General features: G+C 38.1%; 1 protein-coding gene across 2 annotated transcripts in view; it reads right to left on the bottom strand.

Moving 5' to 3' along the window:
• Window positions 1-15,544, bottom strand: part of LOC124162695 (titin-like) — a 66,318-nt gene that overhangs the window by 26,469 nt on the left and 24,305 nt on the right. For both annotated transcript variants that reach the window (XM_046539294.1, XM_046539293.1), the window contains exons 9-11: window positions 14,113-14,232; window positions 10,899-11,093; window positions 5,029-5,160 (exon numbers count right to left, since the gene is read on the bottom strand). In XM_046539294.1, coding sequence (XP_046395250.1) covers window positions 5,029-5,160; window positions 10,899-11,093; window positions 14,113-14,232 — 447 coding nt within the window. The remainder of the gene's footprint in view (window positions 1-5,028; window positions 5,161-10,898; window positions 11,094-14,112; window positions 14,233-15,544) is intronic.

Below are 15,544 nucleotides of genomic sequence, written 5' to 3' on the forward strand. Positions count from 1 at the left end.
GAATAATCAGTAATGAATGTTTCTCGCGATTTCCGCCGGGTTAAAGAATTCATATCATCACGAAAATTGACTCGCCCTTCATCCTCGTGCTTCCGAGTGTCAGATTCAGATTTTTTTCGTTTTGGCCTGATTCAGGTGTCTCCCGATTGGTCACAAAGTCTGCTTAAAGTTACGGCTCCGATAATTGGCCTCCTTGGATTCTCGCCCGGGAAATTCTGGATTCTTCACGAAGAAATGGATTGTTAGGAACATGGCTAGGAACCAATTTAAATTTTTTACATTGTTTCTTATGGGAAACACTGCATCGTTTAACGTTGTTTCGCTTAACGTCGACTTTTTCAGGAACGAATCAACAACGTTAAACGAGGACTCACTGTACACTATTTTCAATTTCTTTTTTTTGCCCCTGAGTGCACGCAAACTCCATAACTTAAGGTACTGACAATATTTTCACATAAATTGCAGTTCTGTTGAAGATAAAAGCTTTACACATGACAGAATTAAATAACAGTTACTCAAGGTCCTGCCATGTTCATTTAGACCCACTGAAACAAGGCGAGCTAGTTTTGACCAGCATGTAAGCAACTTCCCTCTGGCTCTGCTTGTCCTGCAGAAGTGGGATTAGCTCACAAAATAAGACAATGCATGCTGCTGTTACCATTGTTTTGAATCATCAACAACTTATACGCTTACCACTATTAAGAATATCTTTTTGAATGATCTTGGAAACTGAAAATATAGTTTTTGAGTATGTGGCCACCAACATTTCGTTTTACAGAATAAAATTGAAAATAAAAGAAGCATCGAGACAACAAATTGTAGAAATTCCTTTGTTTCTGACTGCTTTTAATGATTTGAAATTAATTTTTTATTAATGGGAAAACATTACAATTATTTACGACTCTAAAACCTAAAAAAAAAGAGGTTATTTAGTGTTTATCTGCATTTAGCGTTTAAAATTTTGTTCCCCCAGAAAAACCTTAAATCAGGATTTAACCGTATACTTTCTTAAATTTCACATTAACTGACTAAATATTTTATTATTTTATGTATTCACAAAAGGGAACTACTTACCTATACTTCATTTTATAATGTAATGAAGAAAGTTTTATTTAAAATATAAATAAGACTTGCACATTTAAGTATTTTCGTAGTATTATATCATTTTCATAATTCTTTCAATTATTTTATGATCGTGTAATTCCTAAGTTTGCAAAATTAAAATTCTTCTCTCAGAAATTAAATTTGACAGAATTATAGACATTGTTCAGCAATATAATCCTGAGGGAACTGTTGCAAAAATTATTTCATAACAGTCATAATTTTCCCAGACAGCTTTTTCTGCATAAGGAATGGTTGCCCTCTATGCATCAAAAACTCCATGCAGCAAACTTTTTCTGTGGTCCCAAAAAGCTTGCCATAAAGAGGTCTGACAGCACAAAATTTGTACATGGATATGAAAACTGGCTCTCATTAGTCCTTCACGAAGGCAAATTTTGTGACAGACAATTTCCCTATACAGTAAACTTGATTTTACGAAGTCAGTGGGACCGGAAAATTGGCACTTCGTAAAATCGAGTTTCGTAAATTCAAACCTTTTTCATAAGTCACGAAAAAATGTTCGCTTTTGTTTCTTCCGCCGTTTTTTGTCTTTAGTGGTCTTATTTAAATGTTTTCGGTGGTTATTCTCGGTATTATTCATAGAAAAGGCTTTTTGTTATCGATTTATGCTGTGAAAGATCGTTAAATAATTATACCACCATAAAATTCCCATTTCTCGTTCATACTTCAACATCAACGATCGCTTAAGAAATTCTCGACCAGTTTAGAAAACGTAATCAAATAATGAATTGCTAAGTTTATTATAAGAATTTAATGTTATAAATTTGTGGTTAGAAGCGAATAACAACTATTAAGTTCGCGTTAGATATATATTTGTTTCCAGCACCCACGGAATTTTAGCAGCAGCCGGCCTAACTATGGGCCTAACCGCCATTTATGTCGCCCTCTATCGCTCAGTGGCGAGAAAAAAAAAAAAGAAAAACGAGGGCCTCCACCCGTTTCCAAAATAACCTTCGTAAGTTAGTATTTCGAGTTACTCCGTATTTTCAGTTGAATGTGCTATCTTTTCCATTAGTTATTTCATTGAGATTCAGTTACGATTATAAATTACGTAGGATATGATTATCTTCTGGCGAATATTAGAAGTAAATTCTGTTTGAGTTCTCCATCCGGATACTGTGCTCCGTCATCTTAGCAGACATTGCTACGAAAGACTTTATTCTTCATCAGGACCATATTCTTCATACCGGGTGTGAAGTGCAACGTTCATATAGTATTTCTCTCTTTTTTTATGCCGACAGGAGCAAGGTTCCAACCGGAAAACGACAGGAGAAACATATTATCGGAGAAATAAAAAGAGAAACGTTATTATCCGCATTGATTGTTTTCCTACAAGAGATGTTTCATCATTTCTCAACGTGTGTGAAGTATTGGTTTACTTGCGTGAATTCCCAAAAATGACACGCAAAAACCTTTACATTCACCTCATTTAGTTTTCGTGTCCCTTTCTCCGCCGTATTGAAAGTTATGCAAAGAATCATTGACGTAGAGAAAAGATTTTCTTTGCTTTAGCACTTAAAAGTAGTCGCGCCGTAATCGTAAATAAATATAGTGAGGAAAGAGCAAAGAAAATAATTTCAATTGAAACGTCAGCAGAGAAGAAGAGATACAATTATAAGCGCGGCACCATTTCCCCGACAGTGGAAGATACTTCTTCAGCCTCTCTCCGGTTAATAACTTACCCCCGTTGCAGGTAAAGATGAACCATGCCCTTCTTCACAATCGGGGAACGTTCCCAGTGGGTGGGGTGAATAAGAGTGGAATGGGGATTGCCTGAGGAAAGAAGCGGTCAGCATATGGTGTGGTGAAGGGGGCAGGAGAAAGAAGGGTGGGGAAAGGGCCTTCAGCTCTGCCTCATTGTCAGTTTACGTTTGGGGTGCGTATTTTTCTACGACGCACTCAACCTCCGTAACCTTAGGGGGGGAGTGAATGGGAAATATTGGGGAAGGAGGGGTTTGGGATGCGTAAGGTGAGTGTCAGCAAGATCAGCAGAAGGCCGCGGGAGGAAGTAAAGAAAGACTTAGGAAAGAAAGATCTCTCGGCATGGGAAAACGGGGAGACGCGCGAGAAGAAAGTTAGAGTTAGAAGTGCGTCTTCATTACGAGTAGCCTGAAAAATAAGTTTGTGGTTAATAGAGCCCAATACTTAAGATATTTAAGTTGTTTACTCAGGAAGGCTATTGTATACACGAAAAGATACTACTAAAAAAATCTGTTATTTTTTTTCTTTTTGCCCTTCCACCATGGTTTCTCACTTGCATAAATGGGAATGAAATTGGGGACCTAACTCGTTAGCCAGATCAAAATATCTTAATGTTTGGAGGGCAGCGTGTACTTCTTTTTTATTTGGTGAAATTGCTTCCTCACTTTCATCTTCGTCGTCACTGCTATTCTGACTAGTCCCGGCCGCTGCTTCTTCCGACGTATGTACCGGCATCCCATTGTCGCAAGCTCGGAGATCATCGTCAAGGGCAATATAATCGTTTGATGTTGCGCGCTGTGCTCTTCCTGCTTTTTCCAAGAATTTTTCAAAATCATCTTTTAAGCCTCTTATCTCCTCCGCGATTTTATCCACTGCAGCTTCCTGAAGGTATAACGTAACGAATCAACTATAGCCGTGATATTATAGCAGTAGAATTACTAGTAGGCTAGTTGTATCAATTACCAACCTCGAGAACATCCTCATGATGCGCTATCAAAGGGAATCCGGCCGATTTCCAGCAATTTGCGATTGTAGTGGAGGAAATAAAGTACGTCTGTGAACCGTGTTCCTGCAATGAAAAATGACAATTTTATTAACTTGGCCATTTTAGCAAAGTTAATAAAATCTTTATTTCTCATCGCAGAAACACGGTTCAGAGACGTACTTGAATGCCTGATTGGCAGGAGTGCGATGCAAACAATTATTTTTGATGACGGCATTGATTGATAGATTTTCAAAATGCAGTCAGAGCGGTCACTTTTGGGGAGAAAGGCTCGGAGGGTCGAAGAGAGGGGCCAGTGAGTGTGAGCTCGTCGAGGAAAGGGTCCCGGATTAGGGACCCTTCTAAGTGCTTCGGCGAAAAGTAGTCAAGTAGTCTTCGAAGTACGTTCACAGCAGCCTGCCTTGCGAACGTACCAGGTACGTTCACAGCAGTACAAAGGTTAATTAGGAGCGTACGAAATACCCCGCGCGACCTTCCTGACATGTGAAACTACGAAGTATTGTCGATGCGATGTTTACGAATAGGCACGTAAATGGAGGCATTATGTCAGTCGCGATATTTTACTTAACTCCTACTTCCCCTAATTTCCCACCGTGAGGTTTTAGGCGAACCCTTTCTCTCCAAAAGTTGCACTATCATTTACGATTTCACACTTTTGATGAACCACAGTTGGAAGCGCTGATTTTTTTTTTAGCTACGTACGCCGGCGTAGCTAGTTTTGTTGACAAATATTTCGCCATAGTTCGTATAAACGAATGCCTTTCGCTCCTGGGGACCGACCCGGGGTTCGTAAATTCAAAACATTTCGTAAAATCGAAACTTCGTATAATCGAATAGCACCATGTATTTAGCATAGGCTTTTCGCCGGGACCGCACTATCACTTCGTATAATCGAAAACTTCGTAAAATCCTGCTTCGTATAATCGAGAGTTTACTGTATTTACACCAGTACATTTTGTCAAGACAACAGCAAATGCCGTGTTTATTTGAATATAGTCCCCCCATATTTTCCGAAAATGACCATGGTAAAAGTAATGGGGAGAATATATTCAAATGCATTTCTTAAAGTTTTCCCAAAGATGAAGCCTCAAAATTAGGACGGGACTATATTCAGAGAAACACGGTAGTTCATCATTACAAAATTTCATTGCATCATGGTTCCTTATTTCTAATTTTAAATTGAGATATTGACAAATTTTTACCTCCATCCACGGTATGAGTTCAAGCAAAATCGGTAAAGCAGGGGGAGGGTCATTGGGAACAGGAAAACTAGTCAGAGTATCACAAAGATGAACATCTTTCTCTTCTATTCCATTTATTTGTTTCCACCAACCCTAGGGAAAGAAGAAAGGAAAAAATTAACAAAACAAAAACATGACCTCAACCCATTAATTCTTGGGATAATCAGTGTTCACAACATCACAGAAAAAATTTCTTACTCAACATTACTCTCATTACTGCATCTTTCATACTCATGAAAATTTTGCCTCAATATTATGGATCGGCTGGTTTGATTCTTGCTTGAACTAGTTCCTGAACAGGGAACCGGAATCAAAACCAAAAGGAATCAGGGTTGACATGCATTGCACAAAGCCAAATTAGAAAAATTTTATCGATTACATTTTATAACGAATACTGGGCGTTTTATAATGAACAGTGGTGATTTAACACTTTCCGTACTACACTAAATTCACAGTGATAAATCTTGCATGAAATTGAAAGAGCAATTCAAATATAGCATACTATCGATTATCCAAATGGGGTAATGATGGGGAGAGGTGGCACAAATAATTGGAAAACATGAACAATCCGAACTTTCACTTTGATTTCTTGTAAATTTCATAATTTATGTAAATCAAACAATCTAATAATATATATGCACACTGTCTTTTATTTTACATTGCTTTTCAGAATCATTATGAGCTTTCTTTTCTTGACAACAATCTTTTTTTAGTGGCAATAATGTGATTCTCCTGCTCCATGTAATAACTGGTTTCCGAAAACCACGCATCCATAATTACGAGATCGCAGATTCAGAAAAGTGGTTTGCACGAATGCTTCAAACCACTGCACAATTTTAAACTACACTGCCACACACCACGCCGCGTAATCGCCCTGAGTGCGACAATATCTCCAGTTCCCTTGCACCGTATTCAACCGCATGCGAGGCAATGGCAATAATTGCTCATTTACGACATGAAATTTACACTATCAGATCATAGTAAAAATTTTTTAATTTTACGTTTGGTTAACCATTATAGAATCTTCTAAAATTAATTTCGATTTTTTTTCCTGCAGCTGACTGTCGTCCCCAATGTTAGAGCAGAAGTCCAAGTAACCTTGAAACATTCCTTGTGGGCAAGTAAATAAGATACTTCCATTTTATGAAGGGAATTCTTATGGAAATAGCCCGGTGTAGCTTTGAATTAAAATACTAATGCAGGGTTCCCACTATCTAAATTATAAAATTCACAGTTTTTTCCAGGTTTTCAAGGTCTAAATATCGTCAAATTCACGGTCTGTTAATAAGCCATTTTAGGCAGAAATATTGATGAGGTAACAATCACCGCCCACGCGTTAACTAAAAATTTATCAACCACGACACGCACTGCGAATTCAAACATAGCAATGAAAGTGCTATTTCTCATGACGTCACCTATCGATATAAAAATTTAGGTGAAGTTTAAGGTTGTGAGTGGCAAAATGGAGGGAGCAGTGAGGTAGGGAAGTAAAGATGTGTCTGATTTTTCGCCAGGGTTAATGAACACTTTGTTCACCGGTTTTCCATTCACAGGCTCAAGATCAATGTGTCGTCATGGCACAAGGACCAATAAATGCACTGCGTATATACGTGTGGAGATAAATGTGAGGACAGTGTCTATAAGTGGCTCGGCCTTGAAACATGATTGAAATATCTTTTTTTCTTTTGATCTGTCAATTGCAGTTCTTTTTCTATAAGTTTGAGAGATTTTTAAGGTTTTATGATGAAATCCATGGCTGCTTCCAGGTTTTTTCACAAAAGACGAAATTCACGGCTCATTCATAGTTTTAAGGTTTTCACGGTTGAGTGGGAACCCTGTAATGCCAGTTGATTTTATGTCCAATTTTATTTATTTACAAAGATCATGGAAAACATCGAAGGAGTATAAACGAATGCACGGATAATCCGCGGGAGTCTGCTGTAGTTAGATAGAAATGCCGACAAGTGTTCAATGTGAGCACCATTTGTCACACAGGATAAGTCAAGATGATATGCGAGTTTTTCCCAAATGTAATACAATGGAGAAGCTCAAATGCGGAAAGCTTGAGACCAAAGGATTTCCTGATTTCGGGTCTTCAGCACACAGAAAAAGTGGTACACTTTTATCTGAGAATTTGGATGCAATAAAACCATAACTCAGAAATTAAACATGAAAGAGATTTTAACATTAATTAGCATAAATCTTCTAGCAGTATTTCATTTTAATATAAGGTGGAACTTGGTTAGTACCTTCCTCCTTAGTATGTTTACCTCCTTAGTACGGCGATTTCTCTCAGTCCTGCTACCATCCGAACAAAATACAAAAATCAAACCACAGGCCATCGGCTTTCCGGGCCACTGCGCAGAATGCATTATTTACCCACTGTGTAGACCACTATGTCATCGAGGTTTCGGAATTCCAATGGCCATTGTACCCAGGGTCATAGTACTAGATGTTAGGCCCTCGAGGTCCATCAAGGATGGCAATGCAAGGGAGATAGGACTTCAATGAAGCCACAATCAGTTGAGAGCCTCAAATCTGCAATAACTTTATGCATGGCAGTAATTGGTAATACAGTAAAACCTCTTTACATCGTAATGGAGGGGACCAAAATTTGGGCAATTTGATGTATGGAGGTTCACTATAGAGAGGTTTTACCGATAGGCTTCTAACATTCTTTCATATCCTTTGGAAATGAAAGGCACTACTGTATTTTAAACCATTGCATTTATGTGTTTAAACTAGTGATGGGTCGATTCCAAAATTTTATCGATTCCGATCCCGATTCCGATTCTGACATTTCGATTCCGATTCTACCGATACCGATTCCATCGATTCTGATGCCATAGGCTCCAAGAAAAATATCAATTAATTCCAGGCAACAAGAAAACTACTTTTTTAAATATTACTCTGTGAAAGAGTCAGTTGACAAAAGAATCTTTCATATCATTGCTATGTAATTAAAATATAATAGCTAAATTTCAAAACAGAACATACCTGAAAAGTGGTGTTACATGATAGGTATTACTTTAGAATATTGGCACTCATATATGTCGACAACATATATATATATATATCCAAACTACAAGGGAGAGCCCTGAGTACAGGAATTTTCATAGCTGTAATAAAGATTACATACTACGTATATGAATCATGTAATATTTGGCCCTTTCAAATTCTCAAGCAGAAAATCCAATTATTCTACATGCTCAGCCAAATCTTTTGCAAGTTTTGACTTCTCCATGTTACAGTATTAATTCCTGCAGAAAATTGCCTTTTCCTACACAGGTGTGTTATTGGGCAAGTACTTTCCCACCAAAATTGCAAGATTTTGGAGACTTTGGAATTTTTATTAAAAATTATATCAACGATTTGTTGGATCTTGAATCTTAATGGAATTCAAGTGGACGAAGCGAACAACTATAGAACTAAACTTTAGTTTTGTAGAGCCAAAAAAAATGCTATACTTCTCACGTCATTCAATCAACCTTAAAATCTCTTGCTTTTTTAAGTTCAAGAAAGAAACTAAACGCTGCAAATGAATATTACATCGGACGGACGCAGTAATAAAAAAGGCTAAAAGAGCCTTGTGGGGTGAAAACTCCCCCTACCGTGCGACTCTCCTCGGCGAGGGTGGAAAGGGAAAAAGGGTATCGCTTGTTGCCTTTCACGGAAACAGTTCATTTTTCTCTCTCTTAAGCATGCTGACTTAATCTCTTCACTTTACTTCAATACCCGAGGCATATTTCTTACGCGCGGGATGGTTCCGAAAAATATCCAATCCTTAGTATTTTCACTCGAGTAATGCGCTAAATGGTCTAGTCGATCTATACATAATCCTTTTTAACATCCTCAGTTTATTGTTTTAAGTCAATGAAGACGATTATCCATGCTTTAAATGACGATTTGCAGGACTAATGTTTTAAAAAACTTTAAAATCGGCCCCAGTTACCGAGCCTCAGAGGTCCGCGGCGTGTAGGTCAGCCTTGACGCGCGATTGAAAAATCGTTCTTATTTCCTTCGTCGCAAACTTTTTTTCAAGATTTCTACTTAGTACTCTTTAAAAATCTCTACTTTATATTGTGGTTCAAATTTTCCGAGTTATATTTTTCGTAAACGAAAGATAATGTCTACTTAATGTCAAATTCCACGTGAAAAACGGGTCGGCCATTTTGCGTTGTAAAACCAGACAGATGAGAGCCAAAATCTTCAAAAGTCATTGAAAGTATAGGCAAAGCACCAGATCAAAGGGATATTGCGTTTTTTATTCCACAAAACTCATATCAACGGAAAACCACTTGGACAAATTCAAAGGATTTTGAGGAAAAACGATATCTCGTGTGGCATTGAAAAATTGGTCATGTTTGGGCCTCTGTATCTCACTAAAGGTTCGCAATTATGTAAAATGGCATATAAATCAATATTTGCTGATGATTTATGAGTATTTACGCTGAGTTTCCAGTCTTTATCCCCAAAAAGGTCATTTTGGACTTTATTCAAGCTTTTTCCGATTTCGGACCAGTTAGCGCGGGGTAGGAACTAGGAAGACGATCGGCCGCCGCGGCTGGCGTAAAGGTATTCGGCGCCTACATCGACAACAACAATAGTGTATTCGGCAGACTGAAACTACCAGGCCAAGGCATTAGAATGACTTATCGGCTTTAAAAACTGCATTAATACACGAGTTTCATGATAGCGCTTCCTGTCGGCAGATTGCTGGACCTACTAGCCTCGAAAGCTCTGTAGCCTTAACTACTCGACTCGACATCCGTAATGCTACTCGAAACGCTCGAGTCGAGTACCAACTACTCGATCGACTTGAATTTTCGAGTACTCGCACATCCCAAGAAGATATGTGTTTTGTTATTACGATTACGTGGCGCGAAAATTCAAATGACTGTTGGAAATGCGGTCGTATATTTTGTTGTTTGAAGTACTGCTGGAATCGGAATCGATTTTTCGCCTTGGCAAGTACTCGTTTTCGATTCCGGTTCTTGGCCGAGAATCGAGGAATCGAAGAATCGAGGAATCGAACCGACCCATCACTAGTTTAAACACACATGCATGCATCATTGAACATATATTTATTATTTAATAATTACAGAAAGCGAGCGCTATCACATGATTTTTACCATGATTCGAGAGAAAACAATGTGATCTCTCTTATTTCAACAATCACTTAAAATGATTAGGATAGTTGGATACCTTTTTTTCTTATTTACTGTTAGGTATGCTCTCATATGGAACAAAATGGCCACAACTAATGATTAACATGAAAATCACAGCATATTTAAAGGTAAGTACATAAGAAAAAAAAGAGTGTAACATTTATTGCTGAAAATGTCATTCCATGTAGGTAATCACGGCTGCATTAATGGTCTCAAGTTGTCTCAGTACGATTTGCGGAGGTAGTTAGGCTGTCTCGGGGGTATCTCCTTGGTATGATAAGTGGAGGTTTTACGATATAAAGAGGTTCACCACAAAGAGGTTTGCCTATAAATTTACATGTAAATCAGACGGGACCGTAGGGGTGGTATGATGTATGGAGGTTTATGATGTAAAGAGGTTCACTACATGGAGGTTTTCTGTACTTATTTCAATCATACCACATGAACGGTGGTGAAATTCAAAGGAATTGAAGAGCTTGCGTGGCATTATCACAGGTTAAGGCTTTCAACAGGCAAGCAGGAGCGTTGCAGAGAGAGGTTCAGAAGGTGTTGGAGTAGGAGCAGAGATTTATTTTGTGGATGAAGGCAAAAGAAGTGAGATCACGGAAGATGATGATTATAGTAGTAAAAATAACTCAATAAATGAACAGATACCACACTTACCATTAACTCCATCACAGTAGAAGCTGCAATTCGTTCAGAATGTCTCTTTCTGACAGCAAGCCTATCATCTTTCTTCAGTTTCTGTTGCACTCTTGTCCTCCTTATATCACGGGGCGGTGGCCGTCGAGGACGCAATTCTGCCACAACCTCCCCTGCTGCCGGCAAAGGTGCCTCACGAACCTCCTCAGGAATCGCCTACAATAGAGTGGGCCTCCTCATCAAATTTTTAAAGACTGTTGATTTAGACAGTGTGAAAAATAAATCAGAGCCATACTTCTCCACTTCTCATGCCGCTGCATCTTACTTCTGAAGCAGAGCACAGCTGAGATCGCTTATTGTAATTTGCACTGACATAAAGTGTAAGGTTCCTCCTGATCACGTAAATGAGCAGCAACTCCAGCAGCGTCACCAATGCATCATTGGGTGGTCCTTCACTTTTCTCATCTTAACTTTACAAGAGGATAGCTGAATGGGCACATTTTTGTTTTCATTGCAACTTATCCTTCAATTGCATCAACAGAACTTAGTAGATGAATGGTAAATTGTAATCACAGAGAATCATGCCACTGTGAAAAACACATCATCATTACTCAACAATCCTAAGATTGGTTTGACGCATCTCTCCATTCAATTCTCCAATCATCTAATCTTTTCATATCGACGTATTTCTTCTCTTTTACATCCTTTACAACCTGTCCTATGCAACTCATTCGGGGCCGTCCCTTGCCCTTCTTCCCTTCCACTCGTCCTTCAACGATTGTCTTCATCAGGCCATCATGCCTCAAAATATGGCCAACAAAGCTGTCCTGTCTTCTGCTTAAGGTTTTTAGGAGGCTTCCATTTTCTCCCACTCTTTTTAGCACTACCCTACTTACACGGTAAATCCATTTTATCTTCATCATTTTTCGGTAGCACCACATTTCGAATGCTTTCGACCTCTTGATTTCTCTGCTGCTGTCAACATCCAAGCCTCACTTCCATGGAGGAACATGTTCCATATGTAGCATCTGATGAATTGTTTCCTTACTTCTATGCTTGTATTCTCAGATGTAAGAAGATTCCTCTTTTTGTAGAAAGCCCTCTTTGCCTGCATTATTCTATTAACTATTTCTCTCTTGCTTCGTCCATCATTGGTAATTCGGCTTCCCAGTGAAGAAAACTCTTTCTCCTCTTCAATCTTATGCTTTCTAGGTTAATGTTTGTCTTAGCTTCCTCTCTTTTGCTGCATACTAATAACTTAAGTCTTCTTTTTGTTGATTTTCAGCTGATATCTGGCCATTGTCCTTTCCATATTTGTCAAAGTCTTCTTCAAATCCTTCTCTGTCTCAGCTATGAGTGCTATATTGTCAGCAAATTGCAGCATACTAATTTGTTCTCCGTGGACAATTAAAACCAAAGCCTTGATTTCATTGATGGCTTTCTAGATGTAAACATAAAAAATTATGGAGAAAGTGTACACCCTTGTCTCACCCCTTTTCCTTTTCATGCTTCTGAACAGTTGGGTTCATATTTGACCACAGCTACTTGGTTTTTATGCAAACTGTGAAAAATTCCATGATCATTGTAGAGCACTACAATTTCTTTCAGAATTCTAAGCATTGTATTCAATTCCACGTTATCAAGTGCCTTCTCTAAATCAACAAATGCTATGAAAGTGTTCTCCATTTTCATATCTATGAGCAGCCTAAGAAGTGAAATTGGTTCTCTTGTGCCCTAACTTTTCCTAAATCCGAATTGGTCCTCATCCAGGAATTCTTCTGCTCTTTGTTCTATTCTCCTTTAAATGATTCTTATCAGAATCTTCAATGCATGTGCCGTCAGGCTTTTGGTCCTAAAATCTTCGCACTTCTCAGCTCTCTCCATTTTGGGTATAGGAATAATGATGTTCTTCTTGAAGTCACTAGGTGAATCTCGTGTTGAGTATACATCGCAGAGAGTTTTATACAGATGAGCTAAGACCTTTTCTCCTGATTTTTTATTAGCTCTGCTGGGATGTCATCTATTCCTGGGGCCTTCTCCTTTCACAGGTCTCTTATTGCAATGCTGAATTTCGATCTTAAGATGCTTGCTCCCATGTCATCCTTTTCTGCTTCACTTTCTTCTTCGATAATTTTTAGCTAAGTTTGTTTCCATTGTACATATAGTTCATTCAGGTATTCCTTCCATCCTTAGGCTTTGTCTTCATTTTCAATTAAAATATTCCCATTCTTGTCCCTTAACGTATTAAATCTAGAGATTCGTTTACTGAAATTGTTCCTCACTATTCTAAAGGCTGCTTCCACTTTCTCTAGTACAAGGTTGTTTTGCATGTCCTCACATATGTTCCTCATCCACGCTTCTCCAGCTTTCCTCGCTTTGCGGCAAATCTTGTTCCTTACTCTCTTGTAGACAGCCTGTATAAATGTATTGCCCACATAAAATTTAAAGCCTGTATAAAAAATTGTATGTGTCTAAACATATACATTAAAAAAAATTTCCTCCATGACCAATGCTTTGAAAAAAATGCCCTCCATCTCCACGATCTCCACTATTTAGTTTTTTGTTGACTCGTTTGTGCACCCATGTGGGGTGCCTGTGTGTGTTTTCAACACTGTTAGGTTGGAACCAGTGAATTGTTGAGGAGGAGAACAGACAAGTATGCCCCGGTTATTACTGACATACCATGGAGGAAACAAGTTGCTCTGGAGCAGAAGCCTACTTGGACTTGTGAAAATTGCTGACGGGAGTCCAGAAACGGTGAGTGGTGATTTCAGACAATGTGGGGCTCCCATTTGAGGAAAAAACGCAGTCACAACAAAGTCAAATATTTTCTGAACGAGCAACTAAATGGCTACAGTGAATTTGTCAACAGACAGGAAATCCAAATGCAATTCAAAATTTAAAAAAATCCATATCAATGCCTAAGATAATTGAAAAACCAGTTGGCAAAATATTTTTCCTTCCAGATTTAGTTGGTACTTCAATACTATCTTTGGACAAAATCAAGATGCTAAGTACCCAATCACAATAAGTCAAATCATTACTATTTAATTAATCCTATTTTTCTCAGCTGTGAAGAGAACTTTCTATACTTCAATGCATGTTTGACAACAGAAAAATTAGTTAGAGAAGAGTCGATTAAAAGAATAACCACATGGTATTATATTTCTTTTAAGTGATTAATCAAATAAGAAACAATCAGGTAGTAGTAAATATATGAGTATAATGTTCCCACCTGTGACTGCTCGGCCATAACAGTAGTTGGTTCTTCAGCGGTTGGTGCAGCAGGAACTGCCATAGTCTCCACACCAATCAAGTCTTGAACCTCAGGTAACACACTTTCAATGCCACCTACCTGCAGATTTTTAAGAAATTGACATCACTTTCAATTTGATATAACTTCAGATCTAGCTGCAGCAATTATTTCTATGAAAAGGAGACTAATAACATGAAATAATATAAAAAAAATGGAACAGTCTCAAAATATAAACAGGAATAATCACAAGAGCGTTAATCAGTGAGTGGGTAAGTATAGTGACTTAAAAAAATGGTAAATGAACTTGGGGGGAAAGCAGTGTAAAAATCACAAATTTCATGTTCATAAAAAACAGCAAATTTTGCATTTACAGGTACATAATATTTTCCATCTATATTTATGTAACATGTATAACAGTATGTAATAATAAATAATAATATACTTAGGCCTACAGAACCTGGATATTATTGCGTGTTTGACTACAAAAATTTTTTTATTCCTTAAATACAGCAAACTCCCGAGTGTCAGGGCTAAAAATGGGGAGAGGAGGCACCGATATTCGGAAAACATGTGTTACGCGCACATTACTAATATTTCAATCCAATAAAGGTGTATTATCAATTGCCAAAACCCATTGCTGCAGCTCGATTCTGTAAATGTCATACCTGTGCTTCGCGTGGTTCGAACCACAGCGGAGTTCTCACGCCTCTCACCGTGAAAGACGTTCAAGCGATCCTGTAAGCCTGTGTCGTGAGATGTTTGACGGATTGCGAACGATCACTTCAGTTTCTTATGTTGGTAGCTGTGCGGACGCGAGGAACGAATCAGAATCTCCGGTACAAACTTACTTCAGCGGCCAACTGCAACTTCAGTTACTATAGAGAAACATATACAATGCCGTGGAATATTCACTCCCAAAGTAAATAATACTTCTTTACTCAATTTTGAGTGAGGTCTTTTCTTTTAAAAGTACCTATTAATGATAAGTTACGGTTGCTTAATTAGTTTGTAGCTATAAACTGTATATTACCTCTTTTATATGTTGTCAAGTGCTGCGTATCGAAGTCAGTTATCACGTAGCGGGCTCGTAATTGCACAATTAGCTCTTATTTCCTCATAGTATGGAGCTAATGCTTACGCGGAATGATAACAAGTGTTATTTTATTATTTAATAATGGTTCATTCTCGTATGCGTTTGAGCTCTCATCATTTCAGTACATAATTTTAAATGCGCTGTGGTGCGTATACATATATGTGTCTGATTATGCAAGCACATGCCACTATTCACGATTTATACTGATGAAAATGTTTATGGCGCGAATACGAGTAGATTATTAACAGTTTCTGCTAGAGGGCGAGATGTTTACATGTCTTAGTATTTCTATTGTGTCAACAGAAAAACGAATCATGT

This window comes from Ischnura elegans, chromosome 7, assembly GCF_921293095.1.
Source record: "Ischnura elegans chromosome 7, ioIscEleg1.1, whole genome shotgun sequence".
NCBI lineage: Eukaryota > Metazoa > Arthropoda > Insecta > Odonata > Coenagrionidae > Ischnura > Ischnura elegans.